The sequence below is a fragment of the Sorghum bicolor genome, chromosome 2 (assembly GCF_000003195.3).
Source record: "Sorghum bicolor cultivar BTx623 chromosome 2, Sorghum_bicolor_NCBIv3, whole genome shotgun sequence".
Classification (NCBI taxonomy): Eukaryota; Viridiplantae; Streptophyta; class Magnoliopsida; order Poales; family Poaceae; genus Sorghum; species Sorghum bicolor.
The window spans coordinates 22,787,358-22,808,448 of record NC_012871.2 but is presented as its reverse complement, the minus strand read 5'-3'; the positions used below and the strand labels follow the sequence as shown (position 1 = coordinate 22,808,448).

At 42.9% G+C, this 21,091-nt stretch overlaps 1 protein-coding gene across 5 annotated transcripts; it reads right to left on the bottom strand.

Annotated features, from left to right (window-relative positions):
- LOC8062589 lies at positions 2,641 to 20,480 on the bottom strand. 5 transcript variants are annotated; one of them, XM_021454999.1, is made up of 12 exons: positions 20,236 to 20,477; positions 19,734 to 19,841; positions 19,521 to 19,658; positions 18,605 to 18,910; positions 17,539 to 17,905; positions 15,848 to 17,283; positions 15,679 to 15,764; positions 15,121 to 15,339; positions 13,365 to 13,490; positions 7,152 to 7,499; positions 3,517 to 3,632; positions 2,641 to 3,154 (listed from the first exon to the last, which is right to left on the bottom strand). In XM_021454999.1, exons 1-12 carry the CDS (start codon positions 20,344 to 20,346, stop codon positions 3,018 to 3,020), a joined length of 3,498 nt encoding a protein of 1,165 aa, XP_021310674.1. In that variant the 5' UTR covers positions 20,347 to 20,477; the 3' UTR covers positions 2,641 to 3,017. The 5 variants fall into 5 exon arrangements, 4 of the variants coding, with proteins under 4 accessions (XP_021310674.1, XP_021310675.1, XP_021310677.1 ...); XR_002450625.1 differs by lacking the exons at positions 2,641 to 3,154; positions 3,517 to 3,632 and adding an exon at positions 12,436 to 12,525 and having other exon boundaries at positions 7,363 to 7,499; positions 20,236 to 20,480; XM_021455000.1 differs by lacking the exons at positions 19,734 to 19,841; positions 20,236 to 20,477 and having other exon boundaries at positions 2,741 to 3,154; positions 18,605 to 18,735; positions 19,521 to 19,650.

Genomic DNA, 21,091 nt, shown 5'->3' with positions numbered 1-21,091 from the left:
CTCTCTCTCTTCCCGCTCGTTTGCAAACTCTAATGAGTCCACTCCCCAGACCTTCATCTCGGGCCCTCATCCAGAGACCTGCCTAGAACCTCGGTCATGGGACCTCGTCTAACTAGTCGTAATCCAATTTGGAGCATTTTACCCTCGTGGCTAAGTGGTTCAAGGCAAATACCAAGGGGTAACCTTGGAATGTTTAATAGCCCTATAAGTAGGGATAGTGGCTACCCAAGGTAGCCATCTCTCCCACCTAAGTTCATTTCCTTAGGCTAGCCAAGTTTTCATTGTCAAGTGAGGATTAGCAGTAGAGAGGGTGAGCACCTCTTGCTCTGGTTTTCCAATTTCTAGAGGGAGGATGAAGGGTGGAGGCTAGATTTACCCTGTAAAGATGTTCTCATGATCAATCAATTTGTTCTCTAGAATCTCGAGTTCAATCTGTCTCCTTTGGATTACTTTGATATGTGGTTTTGGGGATACTTCATGTTGATCTTCTAGTGCTATGACCCTTTGGGAACATACTCACCAACTGGTTTGAACAAATTCCCCGTGAGCATCTAGAAATCAACTTTGGAGGAAAATGAAGAAACCCCTATTTTTGAGAGCCATGTCTTAGATATGCTTCATTTCTTTGATCTTCACAAGTTGAAACTTTGCATATATCTTCTTTTCATCATGGAGAAGGTTTGTGCCAAATTTGATTTCACTTGGACTCAATTCATCAAGATTTGGATTTTTTCCCCTCTTGGATTGGGGTGTAGTCTAGGAAAAATGGCCAAGCCTGTAACGTCCTACCTCCTCGAGGTCAGGCCCGCTTAAATCTGGTAGCTTTTCTAGGACATAGTCAGCCCTCACAGACCAACACCAGTCTTTTCTGCACACTTTGTCCTCACTCATCTGCACCCGAGAAGTACTTCCTAGTCGGTCACCCATCCCTAAATTTCTCTAGGCCAAGCACGCTTAACTTATAAGTTCTTTAGAGATAGACTTTCGGAAAAGAAGTTGCAGCTTGTTGGTATGAGTATCCTATTAATCCTATTAAGCCCTGGACTGGGATGTTACATCCTCACCCCCTTAAGAGACTGACGTCCACATCAGTCAACCCCAAGCCAGGAACGTCCCCTCTTGGCCACGTCCATGTGTCAAGTGTCAGCGCATGTGCCATGCTGTGTGACCACTTCGGGTCCACAGCAGCCATGCACACCATGCCTGCACAATTGCGACACACGCGCTCGTGAAACCGCGAGAGTTAGCTCTGATACCATTCTGTAACGTCCTGCCTCCCCAAGGCCAGGTCCGCTATATCTCATAGCTTTTCTAGGACATAGTCAGCCCTCACAGACCAACATAGTCTTTTCTGCATACGTTGTCCTCCCTCGTATATACCCTGGAAGTACTTCTCAGTCAGTCACATATCCCTAAATTTCTCTAGGCCAAGCACACTTAACTTTAGAATTCTTTGAAGATAGGCTTCCGAAAAAGAAATTGCAACTTGTTGATATGAGTATCCTATTAATCTTATTAAGCCCTGAGCTGGGATGTTTCGAGGCCGGTCTCCAAACTAGTCAAACCAATTTTACTATTGAAAGTGGCTAGGCTGATTTTTTATGTTGCAGGTGGCTTCGCTAGTGTCTCTGATCTTTTATAGGTCATCTGGTCACCAGTTGACCTATGTGATCTCTATTTGGGTTTTGAGAGCATATGGAGTTGTTGGGACATGAGCCAAATTCTTAGAGAGCCATTCACCCACCCCCATCTGGTCGCCTAATCAGCCTTTTATAGGTCATCTGGTCACCAGTTGACCTATGTGATCTCTATTTGGGTTTTGAGAGCATATGGAGTTGTTTGGGACATGAGCCAAATTCTTAGAGAGCCATTCACCCACCCCCATCTGGTCGCCTAGATTACGAGTGCATGTTCATGGGTTGTAGCAAAACTCAAGGAGTCTAGCGCAAGGGGAAGACAACAAAGGGAGGGGTTGCCAAATGTTAGCAACTCAGCTAGGGAGGGGCATAAGCTATGTCAAGGATGGGTTGGGGTCTTGCTAGGAAGGTGGGAAAGTTGGGTGATTTAGTCAATGTTTTGTGAGATCGAGGCCCAAAGTTTAGAAGAGACCACGTTTTGAGTCTAAACTAAAAAACCCTAACTTCTATGTTTAGTTGCCTAGCTTGGTGTACGAATTGAATGCCTACACTTGCTTAAACCTCAACAAGATTTTCTTGCATTTTAACTAGCTAGTGTAGGTTTCAACTTCTATTTAGACACTTCGTTATTTTCGCTTTGAGTTAGTTTAACACCCTTCCAATCAAAAATTTCATATTGGCATTGTTCTAGGTCCAAAAATAGGTCTTATACTGCAACTTTCATGTTGTCACATTTTTAAGTGTGTATGCAAAATAAAAGGTTAAGCAGCCCTAATCATAGGCACAAATTAACATTTCATGCATATGGAACTTTTCCACTCTACACCTCCAACTCAAGCAATTTGCATATATTTCTTTTCTAAAAATTAAATTAAACACATTTTAATTAGAGGGTTATGGGGTAGTTTGGCTAGTGTCTCATATTTTATAAGTCAGGACATTTTCAAAAATGTTTTAAATCACCTAGGGAATCATTCTCTTATGAACAAAACTGTCTCCAAAATGTCATAAAAGGGCACATGTATGCTATGCACATGAAATGCATATGCTTAGCCTTAACACCTGCACATCACTTGCCTAAAAGTCTGGCAAGTTTTTTTTTCGAAAGATCTGTCTGGCAAGTTTTTAGTCATGTTTCCTGGTCCTAGTCTAGTGTTTCAGCATCTATCACCTATCCACATGCTTTTTGAAACTAAGGATACATACTTGCTGACATAGACATCTACAATATCTTACTAAACAGGTCAAGCAGATGTAGAGCAAACTATCCTTGCTGTGTTGCATAGTGCCAGAAAACCTTATACACACAACAAAATGTAAGCTATATATACACAATTGCAAAACTTCAATTAGCTTGCTGCAATGGTTACTTTATTCATCCTAAAGAGATATGTGCCCATCTGCTCCGGCATCAGTTTGTACCTTGTCCTGTGTGTAAAGTAATACATGGCATCCACCATCAGTCACTACCACTGCACCTGATTTGGAATCAACAGCAACACAGGAGACTCGTCCACCTGGTTGCACGACTTTGATTAGAACGAACTGACTTGTACCACAAACAAATAATTCAGTCGAAAACAGATCATAATAGGAAGAAATCATGGTTAACATTGTCAGGCGCACAGGTGGAAAAGAGTTTGGAGTAGCTTTGCCATGGTATCTATACCTAATTCCTAGTAAAATTTAGTGTGTAGCAACCATGTTTCATTATGAATGTGGAACTCTATGCGTTTAAGTGAATATATGTAACAATGATGTTGAGATGATTTAATTTGTTCATTCAAGATGAGAACGAAAATGGCCCTCACTGAATAGAACATGTTTCAACATTACAACATGACGATCAAACATGAAGACATGGTGATGTATCACTTACCGTTGAAACACTGTGTACAAGTCACTTTTCTCCCAGAAGACAATTCCCACAAATACAGCAGACCAGCATGTGTCCCAGCATATCCATAGTTACCGCAGGCATCTAAAGCAGTAACTCTGAAAAAGAAAAAAAAAATATATGTACATCTGAGAAACTGCCAAAAATTCAACTAAGAACCTGAGTATTTCAAGCATATCTTTAACAATGAGGAGCGTTAAGGTAGCAAACTAATCAATAACTTCATACATTAGTTTTCCTCATATAAAATCTAAATGTAACTCACTCTTAAGAATTGCATCCTATATTACAATGTTAACGATAGCCCCAGCATGGCAGTTTCCACTTTCAGTCTATATATGAAGATGAAATAGTCCGAGGGATAGCCAGCATGGACAGCGAGATGACAGTCAAGGTGATATGGATTGGTTTCTTGATTGTAAACATCTGTCAAGGTGGTCAGATGGTGAGGACTTGGAGTGGAATAGTCCTATTGAAAGAGGGCACTGGATTTTGGAGAGGAAATACATGATGTAGATGGGATACTCTAGGGGCTCATTTGGAAACCTCAACCCCAGTGGGGATCCCAGACTACTCCCTAGATAAGAGACCCACAAGGGCAGCTCCCCTGGCCGGATGACCACTTGGAAACCCATGCAAGAAAGATTTTGTTATGACCGGCAAGGTCTACAAGAGGCGCGCCAGTGGCTGAGAGGTGGACCGGCCTGGGAGCTGCAGAGCGCGGTCTGCAGCGTCAGCGCGCCAACTGCGATGCCAACCATTCGCTCTTCTGTTATTTCAATCCGATCAATTAGGAAGTGTGGTTTCTTTGAATTGTCATCCCTCAAAGTTAGCTACTGAGTTGTTAGGATTATGGTATAAGTGTGGAACAAGTTGTTAATGAAAGGTTGGCCAGAGATTTGAGATTAATCTCTCTCTCGCTCCAGGCGCTGTTGCGCTCTCGGCTCCTTGCTCTTGTTTCCTCGCTTTCGTTCCTGACCTCGGCGCCGAACACAGCACCCCCAGTTCGCCGCCGCAGACTCAAACCTCGGCCATCCACCTCGCATTCATACTCACTCCGCAGTGGTGTACGTTGCAACAGATTTAGTGCCCCAATTCCCTTGAGGCTGAATGTTGAGTAGTACATTTGAGGCTGTATTAGGTGAATGAACCTCGTGCAATTACTTTTGGTTTTTGATTTTCATAACTCTCTTGAGGTTGCTGCTCCAGGGTATTTAGGCTCTAGGGATCCTTGCTCATGTCCTGATCGTGTCCTTTTTGCTCCCTCCCTCCCTCCCTCAAGGTCGACGCGGCAAATCGAGCTCCTCACACAGATGTGGGTCGGCCACCAGCGAATCATGCTCCTCGGCCGACGTGGCAAATCGAGCTCCTCACACAGATGTGGGTCGGCCACCAGCGAATCATGCTCCTCGGCTGGCTATGAATCAGTAGAGAAGGGTGGTATGGGAGGGAGAAGGGTCGCAGGTAGCAGAGCATGGGGAGCGTGGGGCGCAAGCTTTTTCCACTCCCCACCTGCAGTGCAAAACCGGAATGCTTCACACGTGGAGCAGGCGGGTGCAGCAGCGCTTTGCTGCGTTGTACCGAATCTTTGCAGAGTGGAGCGGAGCAGAGCGCTGCCAAACTGGCCCTTAAAAAAACTGAAGCTAACATAATATCTAAGTAATTAAGAAGATGAAAATGTCTATATAACCCCCTGACTTACAAAACCAGGTATGCTACCCTATCAAAAACAATTTGATCCAGCCAAGGGGTTCACGGCGCAATGGCAAAGGCCATTGGTTGGGGGGCTCCCACCCAGGGTTCAAATCCTGGGTGCGGCACTTTATTCTGGATTTATTCCAGGATTTTCCGGTGCTATGCATTAAGTGGTAGGCGACGTGCCCGTCGACAGCGAGGCGCCTGTGGTGACTTCGTGAACTTCAAGATTTGCCGGCTTCAGTCCTTCGAAAGTGCTCATAGGGGTAGGGTTTGCGTACGTGTGTTCGTAGGGGTGAGTGTGCGTGCGTGTTGAGTGTCTACGTTGTACTGTGTAATCTCAAAAAAAAACAATTTGATCCAACCCTTACAAAACTGTTTGTAGTTGACTATGTTATTTGAGATCATTAGAAGTCCAATATTTGTTTTATTGTTTTGAATTTTTCAAATTACTTCAGATATTAATATTGTCTATACCAAAGCTCTCATAATGTGATCCATAAATTTGTAATTGACAACATTTTATTTTAGTTCAGAGGCTCAAATATTGTTTCAAGTGTTGGATTTTGAAATTCAAACTTTTCTTTTTTTACAAATGACTTCAAATGTTGACATTGTCCATACCAAATTTGTAGCCTTTAATGTGATCAATAAATTTGTAGATGACAAGTTGTTTATTTGAGATAGTTTAGAGGCTCACATATTCGTTTCAGTTAGATTTTGAAATTCATTTTTTTGTTTTGAAAATGATTTCAGATGTTAGCCCTTAATGAGATCTATAAATTTGTAGTTGCCAACTTATTTTTTACTTGAGATAGTTTGGAGAATCAAATGTCTATTTTAAATTATCATATTTTGAAATTCGTTTTTTTAAAAAATTAAATGGAGAAACATTCTACACCAAAGTTATAGTGCTCAGCAAGATCTAAAAAACTTTCCCGTTCAATTTTTTTCATTTAAGATCATGTAATTTATCGAGTTGCACGCACCGACCAATTAAACCCAAAAACATAAGTTTATGGGGAAGATGGGCAATTACTCTCCCTCACGACCCAAAAGCTTATGCTTATGGGAAAGATGGGCAATTCCCTTTATATTCTAACATAATTGTCTTCATTTTTTTTTTAATTGGCCTTCTAAATGATCTCTAATAAAATAATTGTCAACTGCAAAATTGTAGATCACATCAAGCTCTATAATTTTGATATAAAGTTTGTCTTCATTTGATTTCATATGAAAAATTATTGTGTTGATATAAGAGACCAATGATACATGGGCCGAGCAAGGCCAAACCACCCAATGAAATCATCTAAGTGGTAGATCAAATGATTTTTTATGGATAAGGGGGTAGAATATCTGGTTTTGTAGGTCAAGGGATGAAGTAGACACTTCTAAACATCAGGGGTGAAGTAGGCACACTGCTAAACGTTAAATATAAGTGATAAAGAGGCCAACTGCTGAAATATTGTTGCTTGCTACAGAAGCACATCAACACAGTACCACACCTGGTCAGCACTCATAAAACTAGTACACAGATTTTGAGGAATCAGATTGTCCATCATGGTGGCTGATCAGTTGGCCAGGCCATGTTATGCCCGAACATCATGAAAGTTGTCAGAGGAATAAGCTAGCAAGTTGAGAAAACCTACTTAAACTGAAACCCACCTTTCGAGAATTCAGTGTGGCTTAATTAGAATTGTTGATAATCTCTTTAGATAAATATATAGTTCTGTGAGATGCAATTGTAAGTCTATACTTCTTCATACTTATGGCAACATATGTGTACTTGTGAAATTTGCTTAAAATTTTTAGGGTATCATCTATTCAAACCCATTAACAAAAATGATAGCAATTCTCAGCATATGGTTTTTTTTCTGAAAAATCAATGTATGGCATGACAGTACATGGAGAATTGACTGTACCTTGTATCCAAAACATTTCCCATGAAAACTCTTTTCTTCGCTAGCAGAGCTAGCCTCCACCGCGCATTGTTTTCCTTGGCTCGAAGATCATGTTGATACTCAGCAACAGAAGCAGAAGAAATCAGTACCCAAACTGCTATATCTTCTCTTGGTGGCATCATAAAGTTCTCCCTGTCATTTTTTCTGGACAAGTCACTGACTGTGATCTCTTGTAGCTTTTTATCTATGTCATCAACTGGAGCATGGATAATATCCTCCTGCAAACTACAGAAGCCAACTGGCAGAATCTGGAAGACTGTGTTTCCTGGAGCTGCAAAAGTTGCCAATAGTGTGCGCATGGAGATGTCCCTAAGAAAATTATTTAATTTCAGATCATGTCTCTTATATGAAGCCGATTATCAAAAAGAAGCATGTTTAAAAAATTGAAACTCAGAGTACAGGTCCACTCTAACTTCAACTTGTCAACATGCACAAATGAACACATGGTTATATTGTTATGGCGTGATGTTGTTAGCATCATTCACTTCATAGCATAGTCAAGAAGCGTTGTAGCATTTTTGCACACCATCTTTCAAGCTTGTTAATACTTAACACAAAGCAAGAAGAGTAGACAAGCGCTTCGCTATGTAATATGAATTGTAAGTGCATTGGTCTAGCAGCTGCTGCTGCTGCTGCGAGTGTGTTCTGTCGTATGGGTTCTTAACCCCCCCCCCCCCCCCCCCTCTTCTATTGTGTTCTTAATATAATGAAGCGCACCTCTCCTGCATTTTTTCGAGGAAAAAAAGTGCATTGATCTTTACAGAAACCAGAATATTAATTTCACTTCGAGAATGTACTGAGAGCTTGAGAGTACTCGAACGTAATTTCAACCACATTGACATTGTCATCAGCAGTCAGCTAGGCCTTATGTGCTGGGTCAGTAGTATGAGGCCCATTAGGGATTTAGGGTTAGGGTTGGGGATAAGATAAGATATCGTGCTTAGGTGTCAATTAAGCCTTCTCTATATAAGTAAAGGAGATGTATCATTAAAGGAAGCAAGAAGAACTAGGTCCATTATCCCAATCCCCTTCTATCCCTGCCCTTGTGATCTAGCTGCCACCTGACAGCTGGCTGATATCCAGCAGCTTGCATCCAGATTCGTGTTCTAATGCACATCTTCCATGTTCCTCCTTTTTCTCAATTTCAATCTGATATATCATGGGCTGGGTGCAGGCCCAAGGCCTGGAGGTAGGGTATTCACCCTTGAGCAGCCGCATGTCACTACTGCCATCAAGTGTCCGAGACTGGTTGGGAGGGAACAACTGGAGACTAATTTTCTCATTCCTTAATACTCACTCCATCCACAAAAGAATCCAATTCTCGCTTTTCGAGAAGTCAAATAGTTCGAACTTTGACTAAATTTATATAAAAACATACTAATAGTTATGATACAAAATAAGTACCATTCGATTAGTTATAGAATATATTTTCATAATAATTTATTTGAAAATATAAATGTTAATATTATTTGTTGGAGTATAGGAGTGAGTATTGGCCATGAGGCCCATGTATGCTATACTATATTGCTACCATCCTAGGGTTAGCCTAATCAAGGAATATCATTCTCTAGCATGGTATCAGAAGACTAGGGCATTTTCTCCTCCCTGCCCAGCCGCCGCCAGCCTCTGCCTGGCCGGCGCGCCACCGCCGGACCACCATGGCCGGCCGCCTCCTCCTCCCCCACCTCCCCCCTCCTATTTCCACCACTTTCCCCCTCTCTCTCCCTCTCCAAATTGGGCGCAAATCACTGTAGCCGCTGCCGCCTTGGCCGCTGGGGATGCCGGGCGTCCGTCGGCGCCTGGTGCACGCACGCAGGGGCCGCCCGCGCCTGGGCTGCGCCTGCAGGGGGCGCCCGCCGGGGTTGCCCATGCCTGCCCTGCGCCCACAGAGGGCGGGCCGCCAGGACCGCAGGGGGCACCCGCCGTCGCTACTATGGCCGTGGGAGCGGCCACCGACCCTGGTACCCAGCCTGCGGCGGCAGAGGACACCGCGGGCGCCCTAAACGGCGTCGATGCCCTAGCCGCGGCCGTAGGGCCCGCAGCCATGGCTACCGGGGCCACTGCCGCCATGGCCGCCGGGCTGGGGATGCCGGGCGTCGCCAACGACGCTCTCTTGTGACCCTTGTCTCCCCGCCCCATCTCCGCCTCACGCCACGGGTCCCACCTCCGCCCTCGCTGCCGCCCTTGTCGCAGCCCGAGCCGCTGCTGCAGAGGGCATGGCCCGCGTGCGTGAGGCTGCCATCGCCTGGGAGCGCGAGCGTGATGCGGCTGATGCCTTGGCCCGCCAAATCGCCGACGTAGAACAGCTCCTCGGCCTCCCTGCCTCGACCAACGTTGGGGCCACGTCCTCTGGATCGGCCGGTCCCCGCGTGTCCCACACCGCGGTCCTCTGGCACGACCCGGCCAACCCGCTCCTGACCCAGCTTCACTACCAGGCTGAACATCCAGCTCCTGGTCCCGGTCGTCCTCGAGCCGAAGTCACCTTCCTACGCCCGGTGGCAGGACCTGGTCCTCATCACCCTCCGCCGCTACACCATCGACGACCACGTCCTCCTCGACGCTGTGGGCACGGTACAGACCGCCTCGTGGCTGCGCCTCGACAGCATCGTCCTCTCCTGGATCATGGGGACGATCTCCCTGGACCTCCACGACCTCGTCCGCAACACTTCGAACGCTCGTGGGGCCTGGCTGGCGCTCAAGGGCCAGCTGGGCAAAGCCGAGGCCCGGGCTCTGCGTCTCGATGCGAGCTTCCGGACGTTCGTCCAGGGCGATCTCTCCATCAGCAAGTTCTGCCGCTAGATGAAGGGCATGGCAGACTCTTTCAGCGACTTTGGTTGGCCCGTGGAGGACCGTATTCTGGTCCTCAACGTCCTCCGCGGGCTCAGCGATCGCTACGCTCACCTCCGAACGTGGATCACCCGTCAGCGGCCCTTCCCCACCTTCCTGCAGGTCCGTGATGACCTCATCATGGAGGAGCTCCAGCAGGGAGTTCAGGTCCCGTCGGCCTCCGCGCCAAGGTCCTCGACCGCTCTCGCCGCTACTCCCCCACCGCGTCCGTCCACTCCGTCGTCATCGTCTCTTCTTGGTCCTCCTCTCGAGCCTAGCCGGGGTGGGGGGCCGTGGCGGCCGCTGTCGCCGTGGCGGGGGACGTGGTGCAAGCCGTGGGGGCAACACGGCACTGGCACCTCCACAGGGTGCACCCTGGCCATCCTTCCACAACCCATGGTCAAGGCGTATCTCCATGTGGCCGTTCCAGGCTCCCGGAGGTGAGCCTCGCCCGTCAGCGGCCATGCTCGCTGGTGCTCCCCCGGGGTTCCCCTCAGCGACCCCGTGGGCGGCACCTCCCAGCGCGTACTCCATGTCCACGTGGCCCGGGCCTGCCGGTTGGGACCAGGCGGCCTTGGCCAACTCCTTCAGCACCATGGCCCTGACGCCATCTGTTGGGCCGGAGTGAGTCGCGACTCTGGGGCTACTTACCACACCATTCCTAACCCCGTATACTTTCTTCTGTTCACCCTCCGTCTTCCTCTCTTCCTTCGTCCATTATGGTCGCCAATGGGTCGTGTCTTCCTGTCACATCTGTGGGTGCCGCCGGTCCTCATGGCTCTTTTCGTCTTCCTGATGTTCTCGTTGCACCTTCTATGGTTCACAACTTTCTTTCAATTCGTCGTTTTACAGCTGACAATTCCTGTTCTGTGGAGTTCTTGTTGCACCTTCTATGGTTCACAACCTTCTTTCAATTCGTCGTTTTACAGCTGACAATTCCTGTTCTGTGGAGTTTGACTCTTCTGTGGAGTTTGACTCTTCTGGTATTACTGTGAAGGATTTGGCTTCCCGGCATCCTCTGCTCCGATGTGACAACACGGGGCCCCTTTACACTCTTCGCCCATGAGGCCCGTGTATGCTATACTATATTGCTACCCACCTAGGGTTAGCCTAATCAAGGAATATCATTCTCTAGCATTATTTACTTGGTCAAACTTGAGTCAATTTGACTAGCACACATCCCATAATTGCATTCCTTTGCGGATTGAGTACATAACAAATACATAAAAACTGTCTTTGGGAAAAGACCTCCCCCGTTGGGTGTTGCACTAAGATAAAAACTAGTCATCCACAAGAAAACCCCCCAAACCCCAACTGCCAGGACGTGCCACTGACTGCCAGGAGGCGCCTGCAACCGCGTTTTTTGCTGTAACAGTCAATAGACCACATATTTCTCATAGTGGGGAGGGGGATTTTTTTAAACCTAGCACATGGGGAGTCAAACCCAGGCCTGCTGGGTGCTACTAATTCACTACAACCAATAGGCTCCAGCCTGCAGGCCCATTTGCATCTCATCTCTATTCTCTATATGGGGAAAAAAAATTGGGTGCACGATAGGTCCATGGAACCACCCATGCGCCCCTACCTGGATTGACGACGTGTGACAAGGAAACAAAACCGACGTGCCTCACAGGAGCATGGCTCCTCGCCACGCATGTCTGCAACCGACCCCCACACATGTCCCGGATCCTCACAAGCGTTCCATAGACGTTGATTTTTTTTTCTCGCAACGTGTCGTCGATCTAGCGTAGGGGGTTAGGGGCCCATCAGTGGTTCCATGGACCCATCGCCCACCCAATTTTTTCCCTCTACATACAAAATACATCACATCTTTATCTCTGTATACATGATACATGGACAACTTGGCCACTAACATTTTTTTCGTTCAACAATGAATCCCTAAAAATACACAGCTAACATTGATTAAGAAATTATGGTATATAGCTGCAGCTAACAGCTAAGGAATTTAAGAGATGACATTTCAACTAACTAGGTCTAGATGCACGTTATAGTAATCGTCTAGCTAGTTCTTGCATCGCTGCTGAAACCACACACATAATAAGTATGTTCTTCTATTCCTTAACATGTTGCTAGTTCCTCCCATTTATGAACATATCATATGTTTCTGAAGCATATACTTTATTCTCTCATTTCATCAACTAAGTTGTGTATTGACTCAGAATTTCAGACATAATATAATTGGTCTCAAAACTGTTCACATAATAACATATATGGGACCGAGCTATGAATATTTTAGCCTTTTAGAATCTCAGAGCAAAAAAAAAGGCACAATTCAAGTAAAAATCGCTGTTATGAATTACTCCCTCCATGGAGGGAGTACCTTTTAGTGTCACCATTTTCTTGCTCATCCAGTTTCTGTAAATAATATGTGAACAGTGACAAAAACAAAGAAGAATACCCCTAATTTCTTCTACTCCAAACTAGCTTCCGTGCCACATGAATGCAGCAAAATCTCTTCTACTCCACTTTCGCATTTCTTTACCAAGCACTGCCAAAAAGAAATTGAAATACAATGCAAGCAAATCCATACATTTAAGAAACAGAACAGAAAAAAGACATTTCCATTTTTTGTATTGATCGGATGGGTGGGAATGATGGAGAGATGTCCCAGACCATTGTAACTGAAGCTCTTTATGATGGTAGACAGAGTGCTTGACCCCACTCATGCGTATTAATGACAACACCTCAATGCACCTCATCTTGGACTTAAACAGAGGACATCATATTTGGATTAATCTATGAACCTTCCAATATTGGGCCTGAACAAACTTAAGATAGGACTCTTCTGTGTGCTGCAACACTAATTCTAGAAAATTCTATGGCAAATTGACATGGGAAGACATCTTAAAAAAACTCGGCCGAGGCGGTTAAGACTGCCGCCGCAGCTTTCAAATTAAGAAGAAAGTGCCTTCTCACCCAGCGAGAAAACCCCCGAACCCCCACCTCCATCCATACACGGTGGCCTTTCCATCACCCAAGTGAGAATTGGACCGGGGCCCCTCCAGTGCTTTGGTATGAGGACGGGCAAGGAGATTTTTTTTTTAATCCAGCCTGAAATTCGCTCCCACTGGGATTCGAACTCAGGACCTAGGAGGTGCCGTCGGAGTGCCTAGACCAACTGATCATCTTGCATGAGTCATTTCTTGTATTCTCTCCCCCTCCAAATTGTAATTTATATGACAAGCATTTGGATATAACTGGCATGAAGCATTCGGTATGCACTGAACAAATCCCTAACAAAGGAAACTACCACATCAACAGTGACTGCAATAATTCCCTTTGGCACTGCACAATACACAAGTGAGAAACTGAGATGCTAGAGCGTACCACAAACAAAAGCCGCCTTCGCCATCATGGCCAATAATGAGAGATGTGCTTTTTGGCATCCTTCTAAGCTCCAGTACAGGACCCATGTTACCCAAACTAGGAATCACATACTGCTCAGATATCTCACTGTGAACACACAAAAAGGGAATAGATTACACCCATCAAGAGTTAGTATGGATATCTAAATCAGGTTTAAGGGGAACTCCTGCAGTAAATATTGTTCAAAATCATGATGGTAATGCCTAAGCAAAAGGAAGTACATCCATGGACATGGACACATGGTGCATGATTAATGCATCACAGAAATACTGAGACACTTGAAAAACATTAAACAATGCGCTTAGCATGTGTTCATTAGAAAGACTAGGACATTCACAGACAACCAAATAGGTATTCAGAGCAGAACTGTTTTTCCCAGACTTCTTCAATTTGCACTCTATTTTGGTTGGTGTACCACATTGGAGGCACCAAAAGTTCTCTTTATAGCTCTGGGTGGTAAGTAGTTTGAAAAGGACAATAAGTACACAGAAAGAGTTCCATTTGTTAACAAATAGAAGAAAGGAAAACTGGAATATTATGTGACTATAGATAGGAAGTTTTCTAAGGGATTGAATCATTGAAGTTCAGTGTATTTTATTAGATACGACTTTTATTTGAATTTTGAAACTTAAAAGTTCTAACAAGTTCATAAAAATTGATCTACTTAACTCAAGAAATAGACATAAAAAATGGCTCCTCAACTATCAAATATTTTTCAATTTTGTTGTTGTTACCATATAGATTATATCACATAATGTATATTTCCCAAGAAGTAAATAGATAATTGCATAGAAACCAATGCAGTGATTTAAATAGTATATTATCAACAAGAAACCCAACCAGGGTTCTAAATAGTCCGTTATAGCTCCGTTACTGCTAACATATTGCTAATTATTATGCTATTGGTTTTAATAACATTATAGCTCCATTAAACACCGATATTTGGCTTAGCCACGAAATATGTTTAGCACCGCTAATATTAATTAAGGCCATTCATTGATCTTGATGACTATAATCTATACATCTTCGTTGTGATCTTTGATCAATAATGAACTGTTGAATAATTTTTGGCTTGTTTGATTTTCAAATTATAATTATAACTGTATGTTGATTGTTTTAATGAATGTTAAGTAATCGACATAAAAATATGTTCCCCAAATCCTTATACATATGTATTTGAGTATTTTATTCACAACATATTCTTAATGACATGCTTTCCTACGTAATTAATTAAGAGCATTCATGTTTTTTTACAGAACTGCTAAATGAAATAACTTTCAATATATCCCACTATAGCTTTTTATAGCTTCCGAAGGAGGCTCCTCTAAATGTTATAACCCACAATTTAAGACCTTGAATCCAACAGATCATTAGAAACTCTTTTTTTTTATTAAATACCAATATTTTTTCGTAAGACATGATTTATTGACAAATTTGAGTGCATCAAGTGAGTGGTGTGTCTAAAGTCTTGGCTAATGTAAGGTTCTGATTTCTATTGCACAGCGAATGTGTTCCAACTTTCTTCATTTTAAACATATAAATAGATTGCTATAATATTCCCAATAGAGCGCAACCATTCAATCCAACCTTTTAACATGAAAAGTAGATGATTACTAGAATAATATTGTACTTTGCATTAAATCCTTAATTTCAAAAGAGGTATTCAAACATGAGATGGAAAAGGGCACATAATGCTGATACTACAGAAAATATGTACCTCCACTCATCGACCATTTCCCAGATATGCAAGTTTCTGCTGTCTTCAGTAGCTACAATGTAATTTGGTTCAAATATCAGAATGCATGACACTGTCCCATAAGGCATCAAACTGGTTACAAGTGAAACATAACCAAAGTTAACAGATACAATTTTTAAAGAATTATCTTCGCATTGGCCCAAGTTGCACACCGAGCACAAGCAATCAATGTTTTGCATCCTGTCAATAAGAATATTTAATCAGCACCAGCATAAGGTATACTCCCTCCGTCCACAAAAGGATGCAACTACGGGATTTGTGCAAGTAAAACTAGATTAACTTTGACCAAGTTTATAATGAAAAGTATTAACATTTATGTCTTCTGCTAGGTTTACTACGAAAATATATTTCATAATTAAATTAATAGCACTTATCTTATATAATAAATGTTTGTACTTTTTATATAAATTTAGTCAAACTTCAAATCATTTGACTTCTCAAGAAGTGAGAAGTGTGTCCTGTGGACGGAGGAAGTATATAAAACATTTTCCTGCGTTACTAAGGGATTAAGGTTACAACCTGCAAGAAGGTATTCTGATGCTGCTCAGGAGGACCAGAAACTGGCCATCAGGTGTAAAATGCAAACCGGATCTTCCAAACGGAAACTGAAAAGAACAGAAGTGCAAGGAATTTAGTGTGATGTTGCATCACCAGAGGGGAAAAAACTGTGCTCACTGAAAACTCTTACATTTCCTGTTGAAGAATGGTCCAAGGTGGGCAGTAGAAGGGGAGTGTAACCAACAAAACATGGTGGCGCATCTTTCTGGTCTTTAGGAGTCATAGTGTAAACATAAAGGGATCTATGGCAGCTCTCCAAAAGGCCACACAATACATAAATATAGAAGCTGCTATGATCTTTAGCATTTAACATGACAGACAAGACAGGCAGTGGGTGCAGGTAGCATCCCACCAGCTCTAGGTGATGATCTGACCTTCTTGCTTGTGTTCTTGTGTATTCAGATACTAAACCATTTGTACAATTAGTCATAGAAAGGGAATTATCTGGTTGGTGATGAAAAACATCATTTTCACAAACATTGCCTTCCCCGCAAACACATAGCATTGTGTTCTTATTACCTTTTTGACATCCAATTTGACATTCTTCCACTTTGCCAAGCGAATTTCCTTGATCTCCTTTAATTCTGTCACCAACAGGCCAACCTTTAGTGGTCCTTAATCTTTGTGACCCATCACTAGAATGGATGAATTTGTCTGATGACTCAAAAGCAACATGTTTGTCAACAAATTCAACATTCTCAGAATGAAAACTAGTATTATCATCAGATTTTGTACATTTATAGCTTACACTATGGAACTTATTTTCCTTCTGATCAATTGCTGCCACTTCAGTATGATGTTGTTCATCTTGCATGACCAACAAAGATGCTTTTGCCTCACACGCAGGTGGCGAAATCAAAGTTGAACTCACATCATGCTTACCCCACTTTAGAGCATCATTATGTGCATTAGAATGAACTGGAGAAGGCAAGATGTTTGCTAAACACTCTTCATTCCTCGAAACTGCTGAACCATGTCTAGCATCAATTGATCCATTACCAGTGTTCTTGTGGTATGAAACATCCACCGAAACTGATGAGTCATTTTTTATAAAATTTGTAAGCTCCTCAGATTTCTGCTCAAATTGTTTAACATCGCCAATAAATTGGTTGTAGTTTGCAGGGTGGGAACTATCTTCCCCACCGAACTCATCCTCTAGACAAGCAACGAGTGAATCAGACAAAATATATTGTCCATTTTCATGATTGTATACCACATCAGGTGCATTTTTGCCCTTATGTACACTCGCCTGGTACTCAAAAGCTTCACTCTTGCCATTTAGCAACTTTGACTTCCCATTAGGTTCTCTAGAGCACACATCCTCACGATAATGGTGATGATTACCCATTGATTTCTTCATATGGTCACCCAAAATGTGTGCATCATCCTCAAAACTATCTGCAACGTAATCATTCATCTCATCTAATTTAACCACTGAGTCATCATTTCTGCAGTCATCATTGGCGAAGCCATTTTTAACCATGTCATGATGAGATCCCCCATGGTCACACATTCCAGGACTATTTTCATTTATACCTTCTTCCATAATTGTCGGTACAGTTACACCTGTTCAAAAGAAGAAATTATTCAGAACCGTAGCGAACTTACAGAAGGAAAGGATCATCAGTCAGAAGTTGCAACAGTCCAAACTATCTTTTCTGTAGCCTTCTTGCTTGGCTATAGAAAGTTACCCTTATCAAAAGAAAAAGAAATACCATTATAACTATTCTGATTAATCAAATTTTCCATGAAAGATATATTTCCACAATAACAAGTCCTCAAACAAAGATATATTTCGACAAGAAAACTAAAATTAGTTACCTTGGCAGCAACTAACAGATGGATTGTAAGCTGAACCTGTTTTCGCCGAAACAGTAGAGGTTTCTTTACTTTTATGCTTGGATTTCTTCCTTTTGTAAGTTTTCATGAGAAGGGGAATGGCTTGGGGAAGCAAAATAGACATCATAGACTTTGCTACTTCCTTCTCAGCCAATTCTATATTAGACTTTTCAGGGCTCGAATAAGAACCAGAAGATAAACCAACTTGTTGAGATGAAACTAGGGAAGGCTCTCCCAAATTATCATCAAGAGAAGTGGATTGTGCATTATTAGGGATTTCTTCCAGCAATGGAAGGGAGCATCTTGAATCAGAGACATCTTGCAAAAGTGCTCTACCTACAGTATCTCCCTTGAACATTTAAAAACAGAAATCATTAATTCATTATCAAATAATGGCCCAACACAGAATTAACAGTGTGGCACTACAATCCAAAGAGTTACATGCATGAGGATGATTAACCAGCTCACAACTGAACTTTAAGAACTTGCACTAATTTGTTTAACATCCTGACTGTGGTACAGATTAATATTTTTTTAACAATGATAATAAGAAAAATTTGTACACAACCATAGTAAATATGCAGGCAATAAAAAGGAGTGTGTTCTCGCCAAAAGGTGGTGAAGTATATTGCCCACGTTTGTAGACAATCTTAAGCTTTGAGGCGACAAGCCGACAACTTTCATCAAACAATGCCAGAGGTGAAGTCACCTAAACAAGACTATGTAACTAATGAAGAAAATAAAGCAAAGCAATATTATGCATTATTTTAAAAATCCTATGGAATTTTATAGCACAATCCCTGATTACTGAAGCTACAAAGTACCCACGTTATTTCACATGAAATTTTTAGCATTAAACAAGTGAAAGGAAGTCCACTAGAGCACACAAGATTCAAAAATCAGATGATAATTACGAACAGGCCAGATAAGCCATGATGTAACTTATTTCTAGTTGACTGACAAGACCATTGTGTGACATATCCATGATTAAACACCGACTACACTTCAAGGGGAAGAGGGAGTTTAAAGAAAGAGGAGCTCAGCTTACTTCACTTGTATTTTTATGTGTGGATACATTGCACTTATCAACTGAAGTTAACATGTCCGGGCAGTGGACTATCAAGGTATTTTCCACCTGGCTGCGCTCTATACTTCTTCTAGGAGTTCCACTTTCCATGCCTAAGCAAACAGATAGATCTTCAGCCTCGGAAACATCAGATGCATCTTTACGAACTAAATGTGCACCAGCCTCAGAAGTGACTTCACAAGGCAGGTTAAGTTCAACTGCTCCAGTTGAATCTACTATAAGCTCACGAAGCAATCTCTGAATAGATGCATTTTTGAACCCAAAAAGCTGCATAGGAGTAGGACAAAAGCAAAACTAAACACGATTATAATTTGATTATATTACACAATGTTAACAGAGTGCAGTTACCCCTGTTCAACTCTATTCAAGAAAATAGTCAAGCACTGCTTCTTATTGATCACATTTCCATTTCTACTGGAATAAAATATTTGGATTCCTGTGGTACAATTAGTATATGTGCCAGGGCTCTTGAGTTTTTGTTCTCAATTGCCTGAATGAAAGTTTCGATCATTATGTGTGCATGCCCATCCCTTTCCTTCGGTGAGCAAAAAGCAACTGCTCTTACGCTTGGGGATACATACTTAACTGCTGTGGAGGAGTCAGGGTTAGACTTGCAACCACAGCAACCAGGATTAAGATGAACCATTAGTAGATTAGTCCCCTTTTATTTAAGTTTTATAAGTCACCCCAAAAATAGAAGAATAACATAGCGCCTCCATTTTGATGCGACGTAAAATGTTCAGTAACTAGAACCTTAACTAGTTTAATTACCAACCACAGTATGCCATCTTGGCAGTGTGTACAAAACAAAGAACCTTGACTTCGACTATTTTGATGGAATGTGAAGTTGTGAAGCAGCTAGAGGTGTGAAACATACCTCAGCACCATCAATCTTTTGAGGGAAGCTCTTTCTCCTCTGCCAGTTCTTCACTTTAGCCCCAGTCTTTTTCTGGAAGTTCTTCCAAGCGATATCAGGGGTCTGCCCTGTCGCTGAGTCTCCTTCAGTGGATGTAACCTGCAGATTGAGCTTATCAGCACATCATCTATTTCTATAAACATCCGAGCCGAGTTGGTGTGGAAGATTCCTCACCAGGAATATTGGACCCTTGGGCCCCTGTTGGATTTCCATGGCATAGGATATTCCGGTGAAATGGCGGACAGCATGGTAACCCACCGGGTAAGGGTACCGGTCCTTGCCCTTAAAATAAATTACACATCCCGAATTAGCTAAGCATTGATAAACTACCAAAATAAAAATGACATTACTATTTACTATGCACTATGCAGTATGTACCAAACTATCTGTACTAAATTCTATTCTATGAAAGTAAAGCGTGAGCATATAGCTGGAATTAGTGCAGAGCTACGATTTAGTTTCAAAATTGCGAATGGGCATCCTAGTTCTTGGCTCCTGCTCGAATCCCCAAACTAAGCTGCAGCGCATTAGCCTAGATTCCCCAAATGAACGCCCAATAAATATTAATCCCCAGCACTGGCGCCCGCGAGAGAGAGGCGAACGAGCAGCAAGTCGGGCGAGGCAAAGGGATTTGAAGGAGAAGGCGAGACCCTATGCCCTAGTTTGGCGGTTTTACCCTCGAGCAGCTCCAGTATTTGCGCTCCCAGTCGCCGCCGCGGTGGTAGAGCGCCCCCGCTGACACGATCTCGATCACGCGGTCGCCCTCCGCGTCCTCCGCCGCTGCCATCCTTCGCCTTCTCGCCGCCGAGCACGACGGCCGCAGCGGGGGTGGGCGGAGGGCCAGAAGGGTGAACTCTCTCTCTCTCTCTCTCTCTCCTCTCTCTCTCTCTCCCCCCGAGCGAGCGCGCGCAAGTTGGACCGCTCGACGCGCCAAAATGAAACTACTCGAGCATTTCTTTCGTCGACGGACCCAAAAAAAAAACTAATATGAACTATACTGGGCTCTGGGCCAGAGTTGGTCCCATGGAACATTGGAACCACACGATTTCAGTTTTTAATGTTATTCCTAAGTTCATAAGTATTGGGTAATAGAATTGCTCAAAAAAAAGTACTGTATTGGATAATAGAAAATGTAATATTTTTAGAATAATTATATTTACTATATTTATTTTTAAATTTATATATAGTGGCCGGGAACGTGGATAACTGCTTCGAACACTCTCCAGGTTAATTTCTTCATCATGTAAATAGAGAGCTCCTCTAAAATCCAGGTGGTAAAATAGGAAGAGAAATAGAATAATATGCCATCAAAAAGTCATATAAAAACTACTAAGAAAAAAGATGAAATAGCACTACTAGTGCAGCGGTAAGGCATATGGGAGCATCTTCGAAAGTCTTACTTAAACGGAGACTATTTGATACGACACCACTTCTCACCAATGAAGAAGTCATTTTTTCTGTCTTTACCTTCACGAACAACTCTTTTATTGATGAGTCATTTTGTTAAAATGTTTGTAAAATAATTTTATATG